This window comes from Canis aureus, chromosome 19 (genome assembly GCF_053574225.1).
Source record: "Canis aureus isolate CA01 chromosome 19, VMU_Caureus_v.1.0, whole genome shotgun sequence".
Taxonomy (NCBI): domain Eukaryota; kingdom Metazoa; phylum Chordata; class Mammalia; order Carnivora; family Canidae; genus Canis; species Canis aureus.
Genome location: NC_135629.1, coordinates 22,021,628 through 22,037,500, shown reverse-complemented (window position 1 = coordinate 22,037,500; position 15,873 = coordinate 22,021,628). Strand labels below are relative to the sequence as shown.

Below are 15,873 nucleotides of genomic sequence, written 5' to 3'. Positions count from 1 at the left end.
GTGGCAGTGGGCCTGTTATCTTTGGCAAATTTGTCTAAACTTTTCTATCTAATATTCTATAGATCACTAGAGGGCACTGTGGTATTTAGGCCACTCTGACCTCTCTAAGTACTTGGAAAGGTCTTGAACTCCTGAACAATGTCAGAAAGGTGAAAGGGCAAACTCTTTGAGGCGAACCAAAAAAAAAAAAAAAAAAAAAAAAAAAAAAGTGTTCTGGTACCACCCAGTTTTTTTTATATTTCTAAAACAAGTCAAAAATGCATGATCAGAGCAAAAGTCAAATTCATACAAAACACCAAGCTCATCTTGTGATACGCCAAGACCTGTCACCTGGGGGTCTACAGGGGGACCGGTGTCCTCGTCCCCATGTTCTTGAGATTTACACAGTGAGGCTGGGCTTTGATTTGCATACAGCCACATTCTTGCCAGCTATCCCTCCACATGTGCTCAAGCCTCCAGCACTAACTGGAGGCAATTTCACTGTAGAACATTCAGGCGTGCAAACCGAGAGCCACAAATGGTTTGAAACAATTTATGATATCCGGCCTCCTTCGACATGTATTAGCATATACCTGGTTTCTTTAACATACACTTTGTTTTTCCAAAACCACAAACATCGTTGCTGGAACTTCATGTGGAAGTGCTTAAGGGGCGGAAAGTTAACACCTTTGTGATCCTTGCAGCCTCACGGTGGCTGTTCAACAAAAGCCTCTTTGTGGAGGCTTTCTCGAGATGTTTTCTTAACATGTTCCAAGTAGTTTTAGGCAGGGAACTAAAGTAAACAAGATGTTACCATGATAAAAACACTTGTGAAAACATTACAGAGCGCACTTACTAGTTTCTTTCACATAAAACTCTTCACAGTTTTGAGAAGTAAAATTCACAGAAAAAAATTTTTTTCTTTTTTTTTTAAAGCAAATGACCGATGAAATGTCCTCTACTGTCTGCAGTCATCGACCTCTTTGAAAGGGTCAAAGTTCTGCCCCTTTCACCTTTTTTCTCCTAGTCTATTAGGGCACACAGAACATTTATTTTGTTTTAATAAGTAATATATGTCCCTGTCCAACACGCAAAGGAATTGTTGTGCCTGGTGCTCTTCTCCAAGAGAAATAATCAAAAAATAAAAACAAAAGCAAAACAAGAATTCCTTTCAAAGGGATACAAAAAGTAAGGGTGCAAATTACACACTCCTGAGATATGATACAAATGACCATCTAGGAGAAAAACTAGGGGAAATGGAAATATTTTTTTCCCAAGCACGTAAGACTACCTGGTATTTGTGAAACTATGGGTCTGTGTCTGATTTTACATTCTACGTTAGAAACAGGAAAATGTGGTCATGATTTAACCTTCAAATCTGTTCTCCGCCTTGTCAGAGGATTGTATGAGCCCCTTTTGAAAAGAAAAGGGGAAGAATTATAAATCCGTGTTTTCCCTGGGAAAGGTTGTGTCTTCAACCGGGTTTGAAAAGAAACAACTGATCCAAGTGGGGAGAGAATGGAAGAACACAGGGAGCTTCACCTATCTGGAGAGGATTGGGTTTGTTTTTGTTTTGCTGTTATCGGAGGACTCCAAGCAAGGCAGGGCTGGAGGATTTCATTAGAGTTAGCATGAGCACCTGCTGGTATCCGTTAGCGCTCACAAATACAGCAGTCACATGATAACTCATGGCTGATGGGTTAAAAAAAAAAATCAACACGAAAACTGCAACTTGTTTTGAGAAGAAACAGGGAAATAAATGCATACAATAGACTGGGTATCTGCTGATTCTGATAAAGCTTCCCTCTGTTGGCTGTGGGGGAAAGACAACAGGATGGTTATTTGTACAGTATTTATCTTTGAAATCAAGGGCCCTGTGGTATACCTCACCTTGGGAACAAACACTGCAGAATGATCACAGAAAAGTGTCAAATCTCTGGTTTTGATTTACCAACAGTTATGATATTTTGCGCTCAGGAGGGAAAAAAGAATATGCCTCATTTTTAGACCTATGAGCCTCCCCTCCCTTCTCTTAACCTCTCTTTCTGTGAACAGTGGCATTTTATTGTCAAATGGGATTTTTATCCTGAATAACTGATCTTGGCCTCTCTAAAAGTTTCATCTTATGAGCCTGAGCAAAAGAGGATCAGGAAACAGTTACCAAGCAAAGTCACTTTCCCCTTTCATACTGAGCCCGAAGAACCCACACCCATCTAAGTATAAAACCTGTGGCTGGTGAATGAAGTAACAGGGTAAGGCAGGCAGGGATATTTCCCCAAGATATGAATAAACGTAAGGGCTCTGTGAATACAAACTAAAATAACCCAGGATAGCTATGGCCAAGGAAATGCAAAAAGATTTCTCAGCTACAGATGTTATGACACCAAAAAAGCTTACCCTAGGGTCAGAGGTCAGCATCTAAGCTGACCAACCCAATCCTTACACAGTCCTAGGACTGCTCTTATGTCACAATGGCAGAGGTGAGTAGTTGTGACAGAGACCGTCCAGCCTGGAAAACCCCAGTATATTTACTGTCTGATCCCTTACAGAAAAAGCTTACCATCCCCTGCTCTCCCCCATTACATTTGACTGTGCGGGACTTTTGACAAGAACTTTATGGTTAAAAAAGTATATAAAAGATTGTCTCTCGGGCAGCCCCGGTGGCGCAGTGGTTTAGCGCGGCCTGCAGCCCAGGGCATGATCCTGGAGACCCTGGATCAAGTCCCATGTCAGGCTCTCTGCATGGAGCCTGCTTCTCCCTCTGCTTGTGTCTCTGCCTCTCTTTCTCTCTCTGCATCTCTATGAATAAATAAAATATTAAAAAAAAAAGATTGTCTCTCTGACAGATTCATGCTCTGCAGCATCATGACGTTTTTCTTAGGAATGGTCAGAAATGTTTGGGTTTTTAAAATTATCCCTCCTTTAAAAATATACTTAAGTGGATAGATAAGAAGAGAACTACTGATACATTTTTAAAGAGTGACTGGTATGGGTCAGGCACTTATATGATATGCCTTTTAATTCCAATAACCCTGAGAAGTGGAGGATATTATTATTGCCTCAAATTACATGTGCAGATATAGATGCTCTGAGATGCTTTGCAACTAGCTCGAAAAACACGCTGATGCAAAGTGGCTTCACTACCCAATCTGCCTTCGCATCAAAGCTTTTTCTACACCTACTGCCTTAAGTTGAAAACATGTAGTTAATAAACAGCGCTGCTTCTAACCAGGCGGTACTGTATAACAGTTAAGGAGCTGGCACTACAAACACAGCTTGGATTGGATCTTGACTCCACCTCTTCGCTGTGTGACTCGGGAAAATTAGTTAACCCCTCTGTGTCAGTTTCCTTACCTGTCGGCTGAAAGTAGTATCTTAATATTATCACTGTAAGGTGATGTGAGGATTAAATAAACTATACAATTGCTCCTTGAAAAGACATGGGAGCAACAGTGATCCCCTCATGCAGCAAAAAATCCACGTGTAACTTTTGACTCCCCAAAAACTAACATCTACTCTGTTAATAGGAAGCCTTACTAACAATGTATAATGTCAATTAACACATAGTTTTATATTGTATGTATTATGTACTATATTACAATAAAGTAAGCTATAACAAAAAAATATTAAGAATATCTTAAGTGATCCCTGGGTGGCGCAGTGGTTTAGCGCCTGCCTTTGGCCCAGGGCGCGATCCTGGAGACCCGGGATCGAATCCCACGTCGGGCTCCCGGTGCATGGAGCCTGCTTCTCCCTCTGCCTATGTCTCTGCCTCTCTTGCTCTCTCTGTGTGTGACTATCATAAATAAATAAAAATTTAAAAAAGAAAAAAAAATATCTTAAGGTAAGAAAATGCATTTATAAAACTCCTACATTTATCAGAGAAAAAAATCTGTATAAAAGTGGATCTCCACAGTTGAAATTTTTTGTTCAAGGGTCAACTACATATGTAAAGTACTTGGAACTGTCCCTGACTCACAGATGTTTAATTATAAATTCTTACTAGGGGAGTGTAAAATCAGGGGAATCAGAAGATAGGTGGGGAAAGAAACTAGAAAGCAGCCACTAAGTCAAGGTCAGTGGTCCACATTTTGTTGAGCAAGAGTGCCTTGGAGAACCCAAATGCTGCTTTTCAACCTGCTTAAACCATAGAAAAGGAATATGGGAAAAGAAGAGTGAACCCAAGAGAAGAAGTGCTTCCAGAATCTACAAATCTGGCACAACTAGAGAAGAAATACATCACTTCCCAATAACAATGACTCCACGATGACATGATTCAAAGAGGCCACGTAGTTTCTGTTTGACCACATGAAATACGGTAGCTCTTCCAGTCCAGGTCAATGTAAAGCAAAGTTGGTTTCAGTAAAGCCAGTTTGATTACTCTTTAGACTGCACACAAATGTGGGAGAAGTGAATCTGCAAGAAGACTAACTTATTTTCCACTACATTAAGCAAGACACTGAAACCTGAAGACAACTCTGAATTTCCAAGAGCCAAAATCACGCTATAGAAGAAACTCAGAATCCTGAAATCATCATATATGGCCAATCAATGTATAACTGAGGAAAGCAGTGAGAGAACAATGAATCCTAGTGTTTGTTTGTTTCCTCCCAGCATTTACTCTCCCTCTGCTGATTTACATACTCCTCTTCCACACTCAGGAACCAAGTCTCTCCTCCCTAAGACACCGGTGGCTCACAAAGGGTGAACACATCTCTATCTGCTCTGGAGGTGGGCATCTAATGGATTGGCTCAAAGCTGGAACACCTCACTCAATCTGGGTCAGTGACAGTCTGCTTAGGACTATTGCTGGAATTATTTGGAGAAGAGAGGCACTCTGAGATTAATAAACCTGTGGCATGGCATTGTCTTCTTTAGTTCTACTTGGAAAGAGCCCAAGAATGGAGGCAATACAGAGAAACTGACCTAAAAGACACAAGAGCAATACTCTAATAACACTGTTTAAGCATCTGGATCCAGCCATGGACTTCCCAGTTACCAGAGTCAATTACCATTCCCTATCCCCTTTTTTTAGTTGGGAGAAAGGATGAGGGGTTAAAGCAATTTAAAGTCAGGTTTCTGTAGCTTGCAAACAAAAGTCTTCTAAGAAATACAAGCCAATAAGTCCTAGGAAATAAACAAGCAACAGCTGCAGCTTCAGAGTGGGCATTCCAATTCCACTGAGCAAATATGAACTGAGAACATGTCATGTCATGTGCAAAACCACAATAAATAATTGAGAGGTGGTTTCCTATAAAGAGCTAGGCTCCTAATATCCTTAAAAGGGGATTTTAAAAAAAATAGGAATTAGTCTAGGTCTCAATTTTGATGATCTTAGATTCTTTTCTTTAGGACAAGGTATGGTTTGAAATTGTGCTAGCTTATGGTGGAGGCTCAGAAGAAAAAAAGATTATATATGTAATATATAATAAAAATACATCATGTATAATAAAAATCATATATACTATATATACATTGTATATATCTGTATCTTTATATCACCTAATTGTCAGCTTACATAATAAACAGACTTCTGATTAGAGGATAAAGGTGAAAACATTTTGGTTATTAACAACATTTTTTAAGTGGATCATATTGGAAAACTGCCCATTTCCCTCATGACTGTAAAACTGATACAATGAGAATGTTCACAGCAATTGTATATTTCTAAACACTTTATGAAAAAAATCTTATTTGCAGATGGTTATCATTCTATAGATGAGTGAAATTAGCACCAACACATTCATCAAAGCTAGCACTGGTGCAGTCAGAGAAATCAGAATTTGAAAGAGGTCTTTTTCTCTCATTATCTAAATGCAATTAGGCAATAACAAAACAGTGATTTATAATCAATGATTTTATAAGAGAACAAAGCCCAATAACACTAACTTGAATCATAATAACTGTAAAGGGCTTTTGCTTACTTTAAAGCACTGCTGCTCTTGATTGCTGATATTTAGAAACAAATTTCAGGCATGTCTTTTAAAAAAAATTTTTAAGTCCTTAAGTTTCTAATGACCACCTTATGTTCTTCAATTAAAATATGAAAGCTGGGAAGTTCTGAAACAGATTCACAGGCTTCATTAACTACAAAATCATATTCACCAAGGCTCCTTTCAGGTTACACTGGATGTACCTTTAATGGGTTTGTACACTATTTGTATCCAGATCCATAAAGCTAAATATACAGATTGCTTTAACAATGTAAAGACCACACAAAAACCAGACCTGCACATATATCAGCCTGCTTCTTTTTCTAGAGGCTTAAATGAGAGAGAAAAGACAGAAGGAAAGACCCCCCCCAACACCCAAGTGTAAGACATCACGAAGCCAGATCACTCCTTTATAGGAGTGATACATGTGCATACATTGGATTACTGCATATGTAAATACACTAAATATAATGTATTATTATATTCATTCTGTCAATGATTCAATTATACTATCAATAAATTTATGGGGGTGTCAATAACACAGGGTGGTTTAGTCTAAATTTTATTAAAGGACAAGTTACTGTAAGAAAGAGAAATAGTAAAATGTAGTACAGAACATTTTACTTCAACTATGAGAAGATTAATGTGCCATTTATTTACAGAGATACTTTAACAGTGATACAGATTCAAATGGGATAACCTAAGTTTTAGTCATAGTTTAATTGTAGAAATTAAAGTTACTCCATGCTCCCCATAAGGACAAGAATCTGAACTAAAGCTGACACCAATACGGAACACTAAGAAGCAAGGTGGTAGCATTTCCTTGGCATCCATTTCTTAGGATTATAAAGTCACTGGTATAAAAACAAAGAGGATCAATCACCAGCCTACAACTGGCCAGTAGCTGACAGCAGTTTTAAAGAATTAGAGTTAGTAGGGCAGTGATTCAGTATGCAGACACAAGAATAAAAGTGAAAACTAAATTATTGCAAATTTAATATTGGCAGAATTTTTATTTAATCACTGTCATTCTGAGAAAATGGGTAAACACAGACTCTTATGAAGAGCGTCAAAACTGCCCTTGGTTATACCTCTTTTGCCTTTTACACTCAACCCTCCACAGATTCTGTAACTATTCCTATGACAATGTGCTAGACCTTATGATTTAGAGTCCATTCTCAAAATGGTGGTATGAAACCCTCCATCAAAAAGGCATTTTATGAGGAAAAGCATGAACAGTGGGAGGTGATGGCTATGTAAAAGAAAAAAGCAATATAAAATCATTCTTACTTTAGAAATGATTGGAAATCTTCGCACACTGCTTCACAGCCTGGCCACTTGCATACACCATGTCCATAGAGAGGATGGCTATGGGGATGCTCCTCATGGGACAAACTGAAAAAAAAAAACACACACACACACACACAAAGGACAAGAGAATGAATATGTTGCCAAGAACCATCCCACCAGACTTAAAAGGGAAGAGGAACCCATATGGCTGAAAGTGGACATGGAGGACTTGAGGGTTTCTTTCTCCCATGAATTTACTAATTAATTCTGAATTGTTATTTAAAAGCAAGAGTTAAATTCCAAAATGTGAATAGTCCAATGTTAGAAATGTAACCACCATGTATGAAAAGTGTTTGACAGGCTTTTGTTAGAGGCAAAGCTCTCTACTGAGACTGTGAAGGATTCTTTAAAAAGCTAGAATTTATCATTTAATCTACATAATGAAAATGATAAAATCTGTACTTGATTTTGAGATTCTCTTGCTGTTTTCTACCCAGAATATTATACACTTTCCTCCTTCCTTCCACCAAAAAACTGCTTTCACATAATTGTATGATCTTTTCATAAATTAATTTTATCAAGCAAAGAACAGAGCAATTAAATAATTTAGAATAAAATAATTTAGAAAGACCCAAGTAGATGATTAGTTTTAAAAAGATACTAATAACAGCAGAAGGATTATATCTCTAAAATTACAGACACCAAGAGTGAGAAAAAACTTGGCATGAACACGAGGGGTTAATCCTCCAGTGGGGTTCCAATCAATACATAATGATTTGACCACAAGGATCCAAGTCATGGGATGCTTTGATCCACGCCAGGTGGTGCTTGGGGAAGTGTATCTGTTGCACTCGCTGATGAACCATATTCTCAAATATTTTCTCTATTAGATTTCTGCATCCAGACTTCTTTCAGACAAATTATTTTTACAGTCGTTTCCATAACCTTAGATTCCATCAAATAGAAATGTAAAACTAACACAGGGAGTTCTGTTTTGTACTCAGGCACATTCCCTTCAAGGAAAAGGCTATTTTGCAACTTACTCCACTGCTTCTCCATGACTTTGAACTTCAATCATGACTACACACACACATACACGTACACACGCACGCACACCCAGGCACGTACGGCTTATATTTTATATCACCACCAGGATGTGTATTCATATATCATCTATCGATTCACATTCACAGAGCAGACATACACAAATGCCACTTGTCCCTGACTCATAACATAATGAGTCCACAGTGGGCATATTATGAACACTTAAACTAAGGAGCAGTAGGAGTAAACACACATGTGCGCAGAACTACACCTTATCAAGGATCAATAGGTCTCTCTATGGCCTTTAAATAATTATGCTGGAAATTTAATATAACTTGAAAATAATGACAAGCTTCTCTGCCTTAAAACAGAAAATACATCTGGGAACCAGAAAAAAAAAATTACAGAAATCTAACTCATAAAGGTGTCCCTCATGAGAGAAAAGAATGACATGAGTGAACGAAGGTAGCTCTGCAGTGAGACTTATAAAGCCCAATGACAAAAGGATATTCTCTACGCAGTTGAAGAGGGCAAAAGTCCACCAGACCAAAGGAAAGAATTACTGCCAATCTAAGTTCATTTTCAGATTTTTTAAAGACTAAAACCAATTACATAAGGTGATGGATGCTAGGGAAACTATTTTGGTAATCATGTCATGACACAAGTAAATCAAGTCATTAAGCTGTACAACTTCTACAATGCTGTATGACAATTATATCTCAATAACACTGGGGAAAAAAACGATATGGTACAAAAACAAAATTTTAAAAAATTCCTGACAACATTTGAAATTAAGGAGTCCTTCTCTAAGGACTAGATTTCTCAGCTCTTCTGAGGGAAGGAAATCATTTAAAAAGAAAACTGTTCCTACCAACAGCTTAGAGAGAAAAAAAAATGTTTCTTTACCCACTTTGGTTTACATATATATAAAAATATATAATACACACTTGTGACAAATTAAAGCATGAAGATTTATGTCATCCTTTTATATTTAACATAGTTTTGTTATTAAATAATTTCTCATGCTATCAACAGTCTTCAAAATTTTATTTACCGAAGCTAACAGCCTATCGTAAACCATCTTAGCTTCAATTACATACCAAAATTTGTCTAACCATCCACATTGGACCTTGAGATTCCCTTCATGTTTCATATGTTTATGAATAATGTTAAAAATAAACTTTTAATGTTAAAAATAAAATTTACCAGGTAAAGCATTCTAGTATATAACTGGTTTTTACAAGACATATTCAGAGAAACGGGATGAGTCAATTAATGAGTATGAAGTTTTAAAATTCACTATGAATATTCTATCGAGTTGCTCTGGACAGATGCTACATGCCGAGTATGTTTGCAGCCATTATACACACTTTGTCTGATTCCTTAGGTTGGAAGCCAAATGCCTCAACTAGTTAGAATAGGAACTTAATACCACTAGTTAAAAACTGCAAATGGTTATTCGATGGTGCTTTGTTGTTGTTAGCTAGAAAGTGTTCCAAACAGTGTGACAGAAAATGCTGTGTTCACTAGAGAGATTTAGGATGAGAAATAAAACATATATGATTTAACATGGACTCCATCCCCTCCCCTACCCAATCTCTCTGCTTTTGGTTAACTGATTTGTGAAGGCCCCGTGGCCTGAATAAAACCCACGCTGCTCTAAGAATTCATTTTCTGTTCAACTTGGTATCCTTATTGCAAAGTAAGGACAGAGCACAGCTTAGTAAGGCTGGAAGAAGACAACCACGGACACCCGACATCTAAAACAACCAGGTCCTCACACACATACGCAGTTAGGTCCTCAGACCTCTTGAAAACTTAACTCTATGTTAAAACCTTATTTACTCCAAAAAATCAAGACATGCTCTTATTTTAATAAATTCACATAACACTAACTCTGAGCTGGCAACTGAAGAAAAGTCCATTCCCCACGCCACTCCACCCTCATCTCATAACCAATAACCCCACCCTAGAAAACACTGTTAACATCCAGTACATTACTGCGCTACATTTTTTTCTTCTAATGTATTACTCGTTTACAGAAATGGAAACCATAAACGCGATTGTTACTCGTTTTTCATGTTTAATATATAATCAAATACTTTTATTTATTTTTTGCATCTTACAGGTCCAATTATTCAGGCCACAAAGGAAATGGCGCTTCCGGTGCACAGCGAAGGCTGTTCCACATTCCCATCTAAGAGAGCATGCTGCATTTTACAGCCAGACTGGCATTCCACCTGATGTGTATTCGAAGTAGAGCTGGTTAATGACGACCATGAGCAGGTGCAGGTTCCAAGCGGGAAGCTTTGAAATCTTTACCTCTTTTATCCACACTCCTGATTTCCTAAAAGATGAAGCCCATTCAACCTGTACTGCTACCCAAATCTCCTGGTAAACTTAGGTTTAGTGCCTGCCTTCGGCCCAGGGCATGATCCTGGAGTCCTGGGATCGAGTCCCATGTCGGGCTCCCTGCATGGAGCCTGCTTCTCCCTCTGCCTGTGTCTCTGCCTCTCTCTGTCTCTCATGAATAAATAAAATAAAAAAAAAAATAAGGCGTTGATGCATCTTGGCTCACAGGATCACTGGTTCGGGCCACCCTGACCTACGTGGCCAGGGACTATAATTGGATAAATTACACAGTCGTCTGAAATAAAGTGCTTGGCTATGGAAGGAAAAGGAATAGGTTGGTGGTGGTGCACTGATAGACTCTCTCTGGACAAACATAAAAGGGACCATAATAATTGTCAGGGGTGATGAAGAAATGGAATTTTTACCATATCACTTTGGAAGGTGTTATATTGTACAGTGTAGAAATGTTTTGCTGTGCAATTATTAATTAATATATATATTGCTGTATAGGCACACATGAAAAAATCAAGTGCTACTCAGGACTCAATATTGAGACTGACATTTGCCCTGACAGTGGTAGAGCAGAGCCCACGGTATGTGTGGCTGAGTCAAGCTTCTGACCTTTCAGCCACTCTCTACGGCACATCAGCTATACTTCTGAATGGGAGCGTTTCTGGGTCATCAGAAAAGCAGAATAGACATTTATTTTCTGACTGCCTTTTGGGATATGCCAAGTGGTAAAAGAGGGGAAATTTACTCTTCTTATGTCAAAGTGTATCAGGCAGAGCCATAGTGACTTCAATACAGATTTTAGCCTCTGAGATGGTATAATGGCTGCGGGTTCTCAGTGGTTAACTCTTCACGATTTCCTTCCAAGTTCACTTCTTAATGACAACTTGAAACTGGAATCATTCAATCCACCTGCTGCAACTAAGAACACTCTCTCATTTCAGTCTCTCCTCTTTTATATCCTTTTCAGTCCCATAAAGTTAATTTTCCCTGGAAGAGGAGGACAATCTTTGAAGGAGAGGACGTCAACAGACACCCTGCTGTCCCAAGACATTTCCTGCCAAGTTAAAGGCAGTTTTCCTTTCTCCTGAAGGCACACTCAGCTCTTCCTGCACTCTGACCCAAATTCTCATGGTTGTCTTCTGAGTCGACCCCAATTTGTGTGTTTTCTCTTTTCTAAGAGTGCTGCTTGCTTCCTCACAAAATTACTGATTCATCTGTAACAAAAGCCTTCATCTGTGTCCATCAGACTTATAGCTTCTCTCCCCACTGCTCCCCCTGAATTAACCTCAAATTATAAATTGTCTATTATTTCACCGGCATATCATTTCATAATTTGAGTTATGAAAGACTGTTGGTCATTCTCCAATCACTTAAAAAGGTGGAATATGCTTTTCTTTTTAAACGCCATTGAGAGATTCATACACCACACGATTCACTCTTTTCACGTGTATAAGTCAATGGTTTTGATTATGCTCAAAGCTGTGTAATCACATCACATATAATTTTAGAATATTTCTATCACACCAAAAATGAATCCTCTACCCATTAACAATCACTTCTCATCTCTTCCCGACCTTCAGTTCCTTCCAACCACTGTCTTCTTTCTGTTTCTAGATAATCTGCTTATTCTGGACATTTCATGTAACTAGTATCATACAAGATGTGCTTTTTTTGTGTTTGCCTTCTTGCACTTAGCATGTTTTGGGAGCTTATCCCCACTGTAGCATGTATCAGTACTTTCTTTTCTTTTTTCTTTTTACAGCTTAAGAGTATTCCACTAGATGTATAGAGACAGTTTTTTTTTTTTTTTTTAATTCATTTATCCACCGATAGACATTTGGGCTGTTTCCATGTTCTGGCCATTGTGAATAGTGATGGTATGAGAATGCATGTCCATATACATGTCCATATACATGAGAATTTATGTTCTCATTTCTTTGAGGCACATATCTAAGAGGAGAACTGGCAGGTCACATGGTAACTCTATGGTTAACATTTTGAAGAAATGCCAGACCAGTTTTGAAAGCAGCTTCACTACTTTATATTCTGACCAGAATTGTTTGAGGGTTCCAATTTCTCCATACACTTGCCAACACCTGCTATATGTCTTTATTTTCACCACGTTGGTGGATGTAAAGTGGTACCTTTTTGTGTTTCTGATTTATTTATTGTTTAATGATGTTGAGCATCTTTTCTTGAGCTTACTGACCACGTATAGATCTTTAGAGAAACATCTATTTAAATTCTTTGTGCATTTTTTTTAAAATTAGTTTTTTTTATTGTTGAACAGCAAGAGTTTTTTAAAAATACGTTCTGCACATTCATTTCTTATCAGATATATGATTTAGAAATATTTACTTCCATTTGTGGATTGTCTTTTCAGTTTCTTGATGGTGTGCTTTGAAGCACAAGTCTCTAATTTTGACAAAGTCCAATGTATCTATTTTTTCTGTGGTTCCTTGTGATTCCAATGTCACATCTAATAACCCACTGGCTAATCAAACATAATGAAGATTTATTCCTGTGTTTTCTTCTGAGAGTGCTAGCCCTCACATTCATTTTGAGTTATTTTCTGTATATGGTGTGAGGAAGAGGTCCAACTTAATTTTTCTGCATGTTGTCCCAGTACCATTTGATGAGAAGATTATTCTATTCTATCCTAAATGAATTGGCACCATTGTCAAAAACCAACCAAACATAAATTCACTTTTGCTACATCTTCCACATGGATAAGGAGTGGGGAAAAATGACACATCTTGTTACTGACAATATGAATGAGGAGGAGGTGCTCAGTGATTACTGGTTGAAGGAATGAAGGAGGTCTATGCCTTCCAGTAAGGACTAAGGGAATCCTTCCTGCTTCATGGAACAGAAAGCTTTGTCCTTTTTTTTTTTTAATTTTTTTTTTTAATTTTATTTATGATAGTCACAGAGAGAGAGAGAGAGAGGCAGACACACAGACAGAGGGAGAAGCAGGCTCCATGCACCGGGAGCCCGACGTGGGATTCGATCCCGGGTCTCCAGGATCGCGCCCTGGGCCAAAGGCAGGCGCTAAACCGCTGCGCCACCCAGGGATCCCCAAGCTTTGTCCTTCTAAAGCATTCCCCACCCCCTATAAATACACCCAAAAGTACAACTAATCCCCTTCCCACCACCTTTGACTGCTTAGAAGCAGTTCTGTCTCCCTCCTCCACACTGGTCATCTTTCTTTTTCCCACCATTCAGCCTTTCATTCAGCCAGCCAACAGTAACGGAATGCTAACCCTAAGACAGGTTACCCAGGATCCAAACAGTGAAGACCAGTTCTCTGCCAAACTACCTTGGTGTCTCCCTATGGCTCAAGTCTCTCCTTATCTTTTTTCCAATTCTTTGGTCTCATGCCCACCTCATAACACTACTGGTCACAGAATCTTCCCCTCTCAGATCTGTCACAGCTCATGATTTTTGCTGGATGGCAAGAGACTGCTCCCTCCCTGCTAAAACCTGCAACAACTCCAGATACCTCTGGTTTCTGGAAACGCGGTCTCTTGACAGTTTCACGGCTACCTGATACAAAAATGCCTTATGCTAAACTGTGATCATAACCATGTGAGTGTCAATGAAAGCTACTGTTTTAAAGCTTATTTAATTCTTTAGTGAGAACTTACACAGAAATGATCCCCCTTTCTCTCCTTCTCTAGCATGACTTTGTAGTTTTTACCCTATTCCCCTGCTTTCTACTTTACTAGCACACCCTACTTGGAATGATACTTTACCACTTTACACTTACACTATACCAGATCGGGGAGTTCTCAGGTTGAAAGATGGGAGTATGAATTCAATTTCTAGCAATGAAGTGATATCAGAAGATAGGTGACTACAGATTTTTTATATAGATGTTCACAAACTGATATAGTTACGATCTATATAATACCTCAATCTCATGGACACCAAAGAAGAGGAGTTGGCTTTGGCACTCCCATCACAGTGGACCTTATAATAGGGAATGATACAGATGAACAATAGCAAAAGAGATGATGACTTATATCTCTACCACGAGTTTCCATTTTAGAGTTTATTCTTCTGACGTCTTTCCTACTATTGTGTATCTCCTCCAAACCAGCTGGAAGTCAAAGTCTCTTGCAGAAAATAAAATGACAGGTCAAGTTTCTTCATGGGTTACATTGCAGTATCAGGAGGAAAAGGTCTTACACCTGCCTACCAACGCACAAATGATATGTGGGAACAGGGGAAATGAGGATGTGAGTACGGCATCCTTCTTCCTGGTAGCTTTGTAAAAATGACCTTTCTCCTTTAACTTTCACTGAAAATACTTCAAGAAGCAGGCAGGCTTCTTGTTTGCCATTGAAAGCTGGGAGACAGCTCAGATGTCACATTTCTAGCATACTACCTTCATTTTGCTTTTTGCTCCTTACAGAAATATGCCCTCCTACGTGTTTATGCATCAGTTTTCCAAAAGTACTCTGGCCATCAGTTCTATCATCTTACCACCAGGAGAAGGGTGTCTGAGGAAAGCCCATGACAGAGTCCAGCCTAGGGTGAGTGAAGATGAAATCTCTACCAACTGGCGCATGCGGACATGCGTGCACACAAGCGCGTGTGTGTGCGCGCGCGCACACACACACACACACACACACACATTCTCTTTCACTCTCTCATGCCGTGAATCCTTGACTCTCCTTCCCCAGAACGCTCATCATCTCAATTTTCTGCTGCTTTTCAAATCATGTTTAATTAGAGGATTTCACATTCCCTTGTGATATGAAATTCATGAGTAAAACTTGCAATTGGAGTGACTGTGAATTAGTCTATTAAGTGCCAGAGTTGTGCTTTTAAACAATGATAGAGATTATTGTTATTATCTGCTCTCAATATTGTGCCTCAAGATGTGAGGGCTACCTTAACTAACTTTATATCTGAAGTAAAAGCTTTTAGCTCCTTCCACTGGGTTTTGTTTTTGTTTTGTTCCCACCCTCTCCCTGTTGGGTTACAGATTATCTTGTAAGAAATTCAGGGCTCCCCTTCTGTTATGGCCCTCAGGGTATGGCCCATGAAAAGCAGTGTGTGGGGTGAGTTTGAGTGATCTTCAAATAGCCTCACTTTCGTACTTATGAATTCATGTTCATGTGTACTAGAAAAAAAAATGTGACCAACACATCAGATCGTGACTTCTCAGTGTTATGCTTTTTTACAAAATCTATTTAAGTCACTCAGTTTTAACAAAAAAATTAAGTCATAAGCAGTTAACAGGTATACGCAAATA

General features: G+C 38.6%; 1 protein-coding gene across 14 annotated transcripts in view; it reads right to left on the bottom strand.

The window, feature by feature from the left end:
* FOXP1 (forkhead box P1) overlaps positions 1-15,873 on the bottom strand; it is a 375,887-nt gene that overhangs the window by 50,705 nt on the left and 309,309 nt on the right. For all 14 annotated transcript variants that reach the window (XM_077858065.1, XM_077858076.1, XM_077858071.1 and 11 more), the window contains one exon: positions 7,203-7,307. In XM_077858065.1, the coding sequence (XP_077714191.1) occupies positions 7,203-7,307 (105 nt within the window). The remainder of the gene's footprint in view (positions 1-7,202; positions 7,308-15,873) is intronic.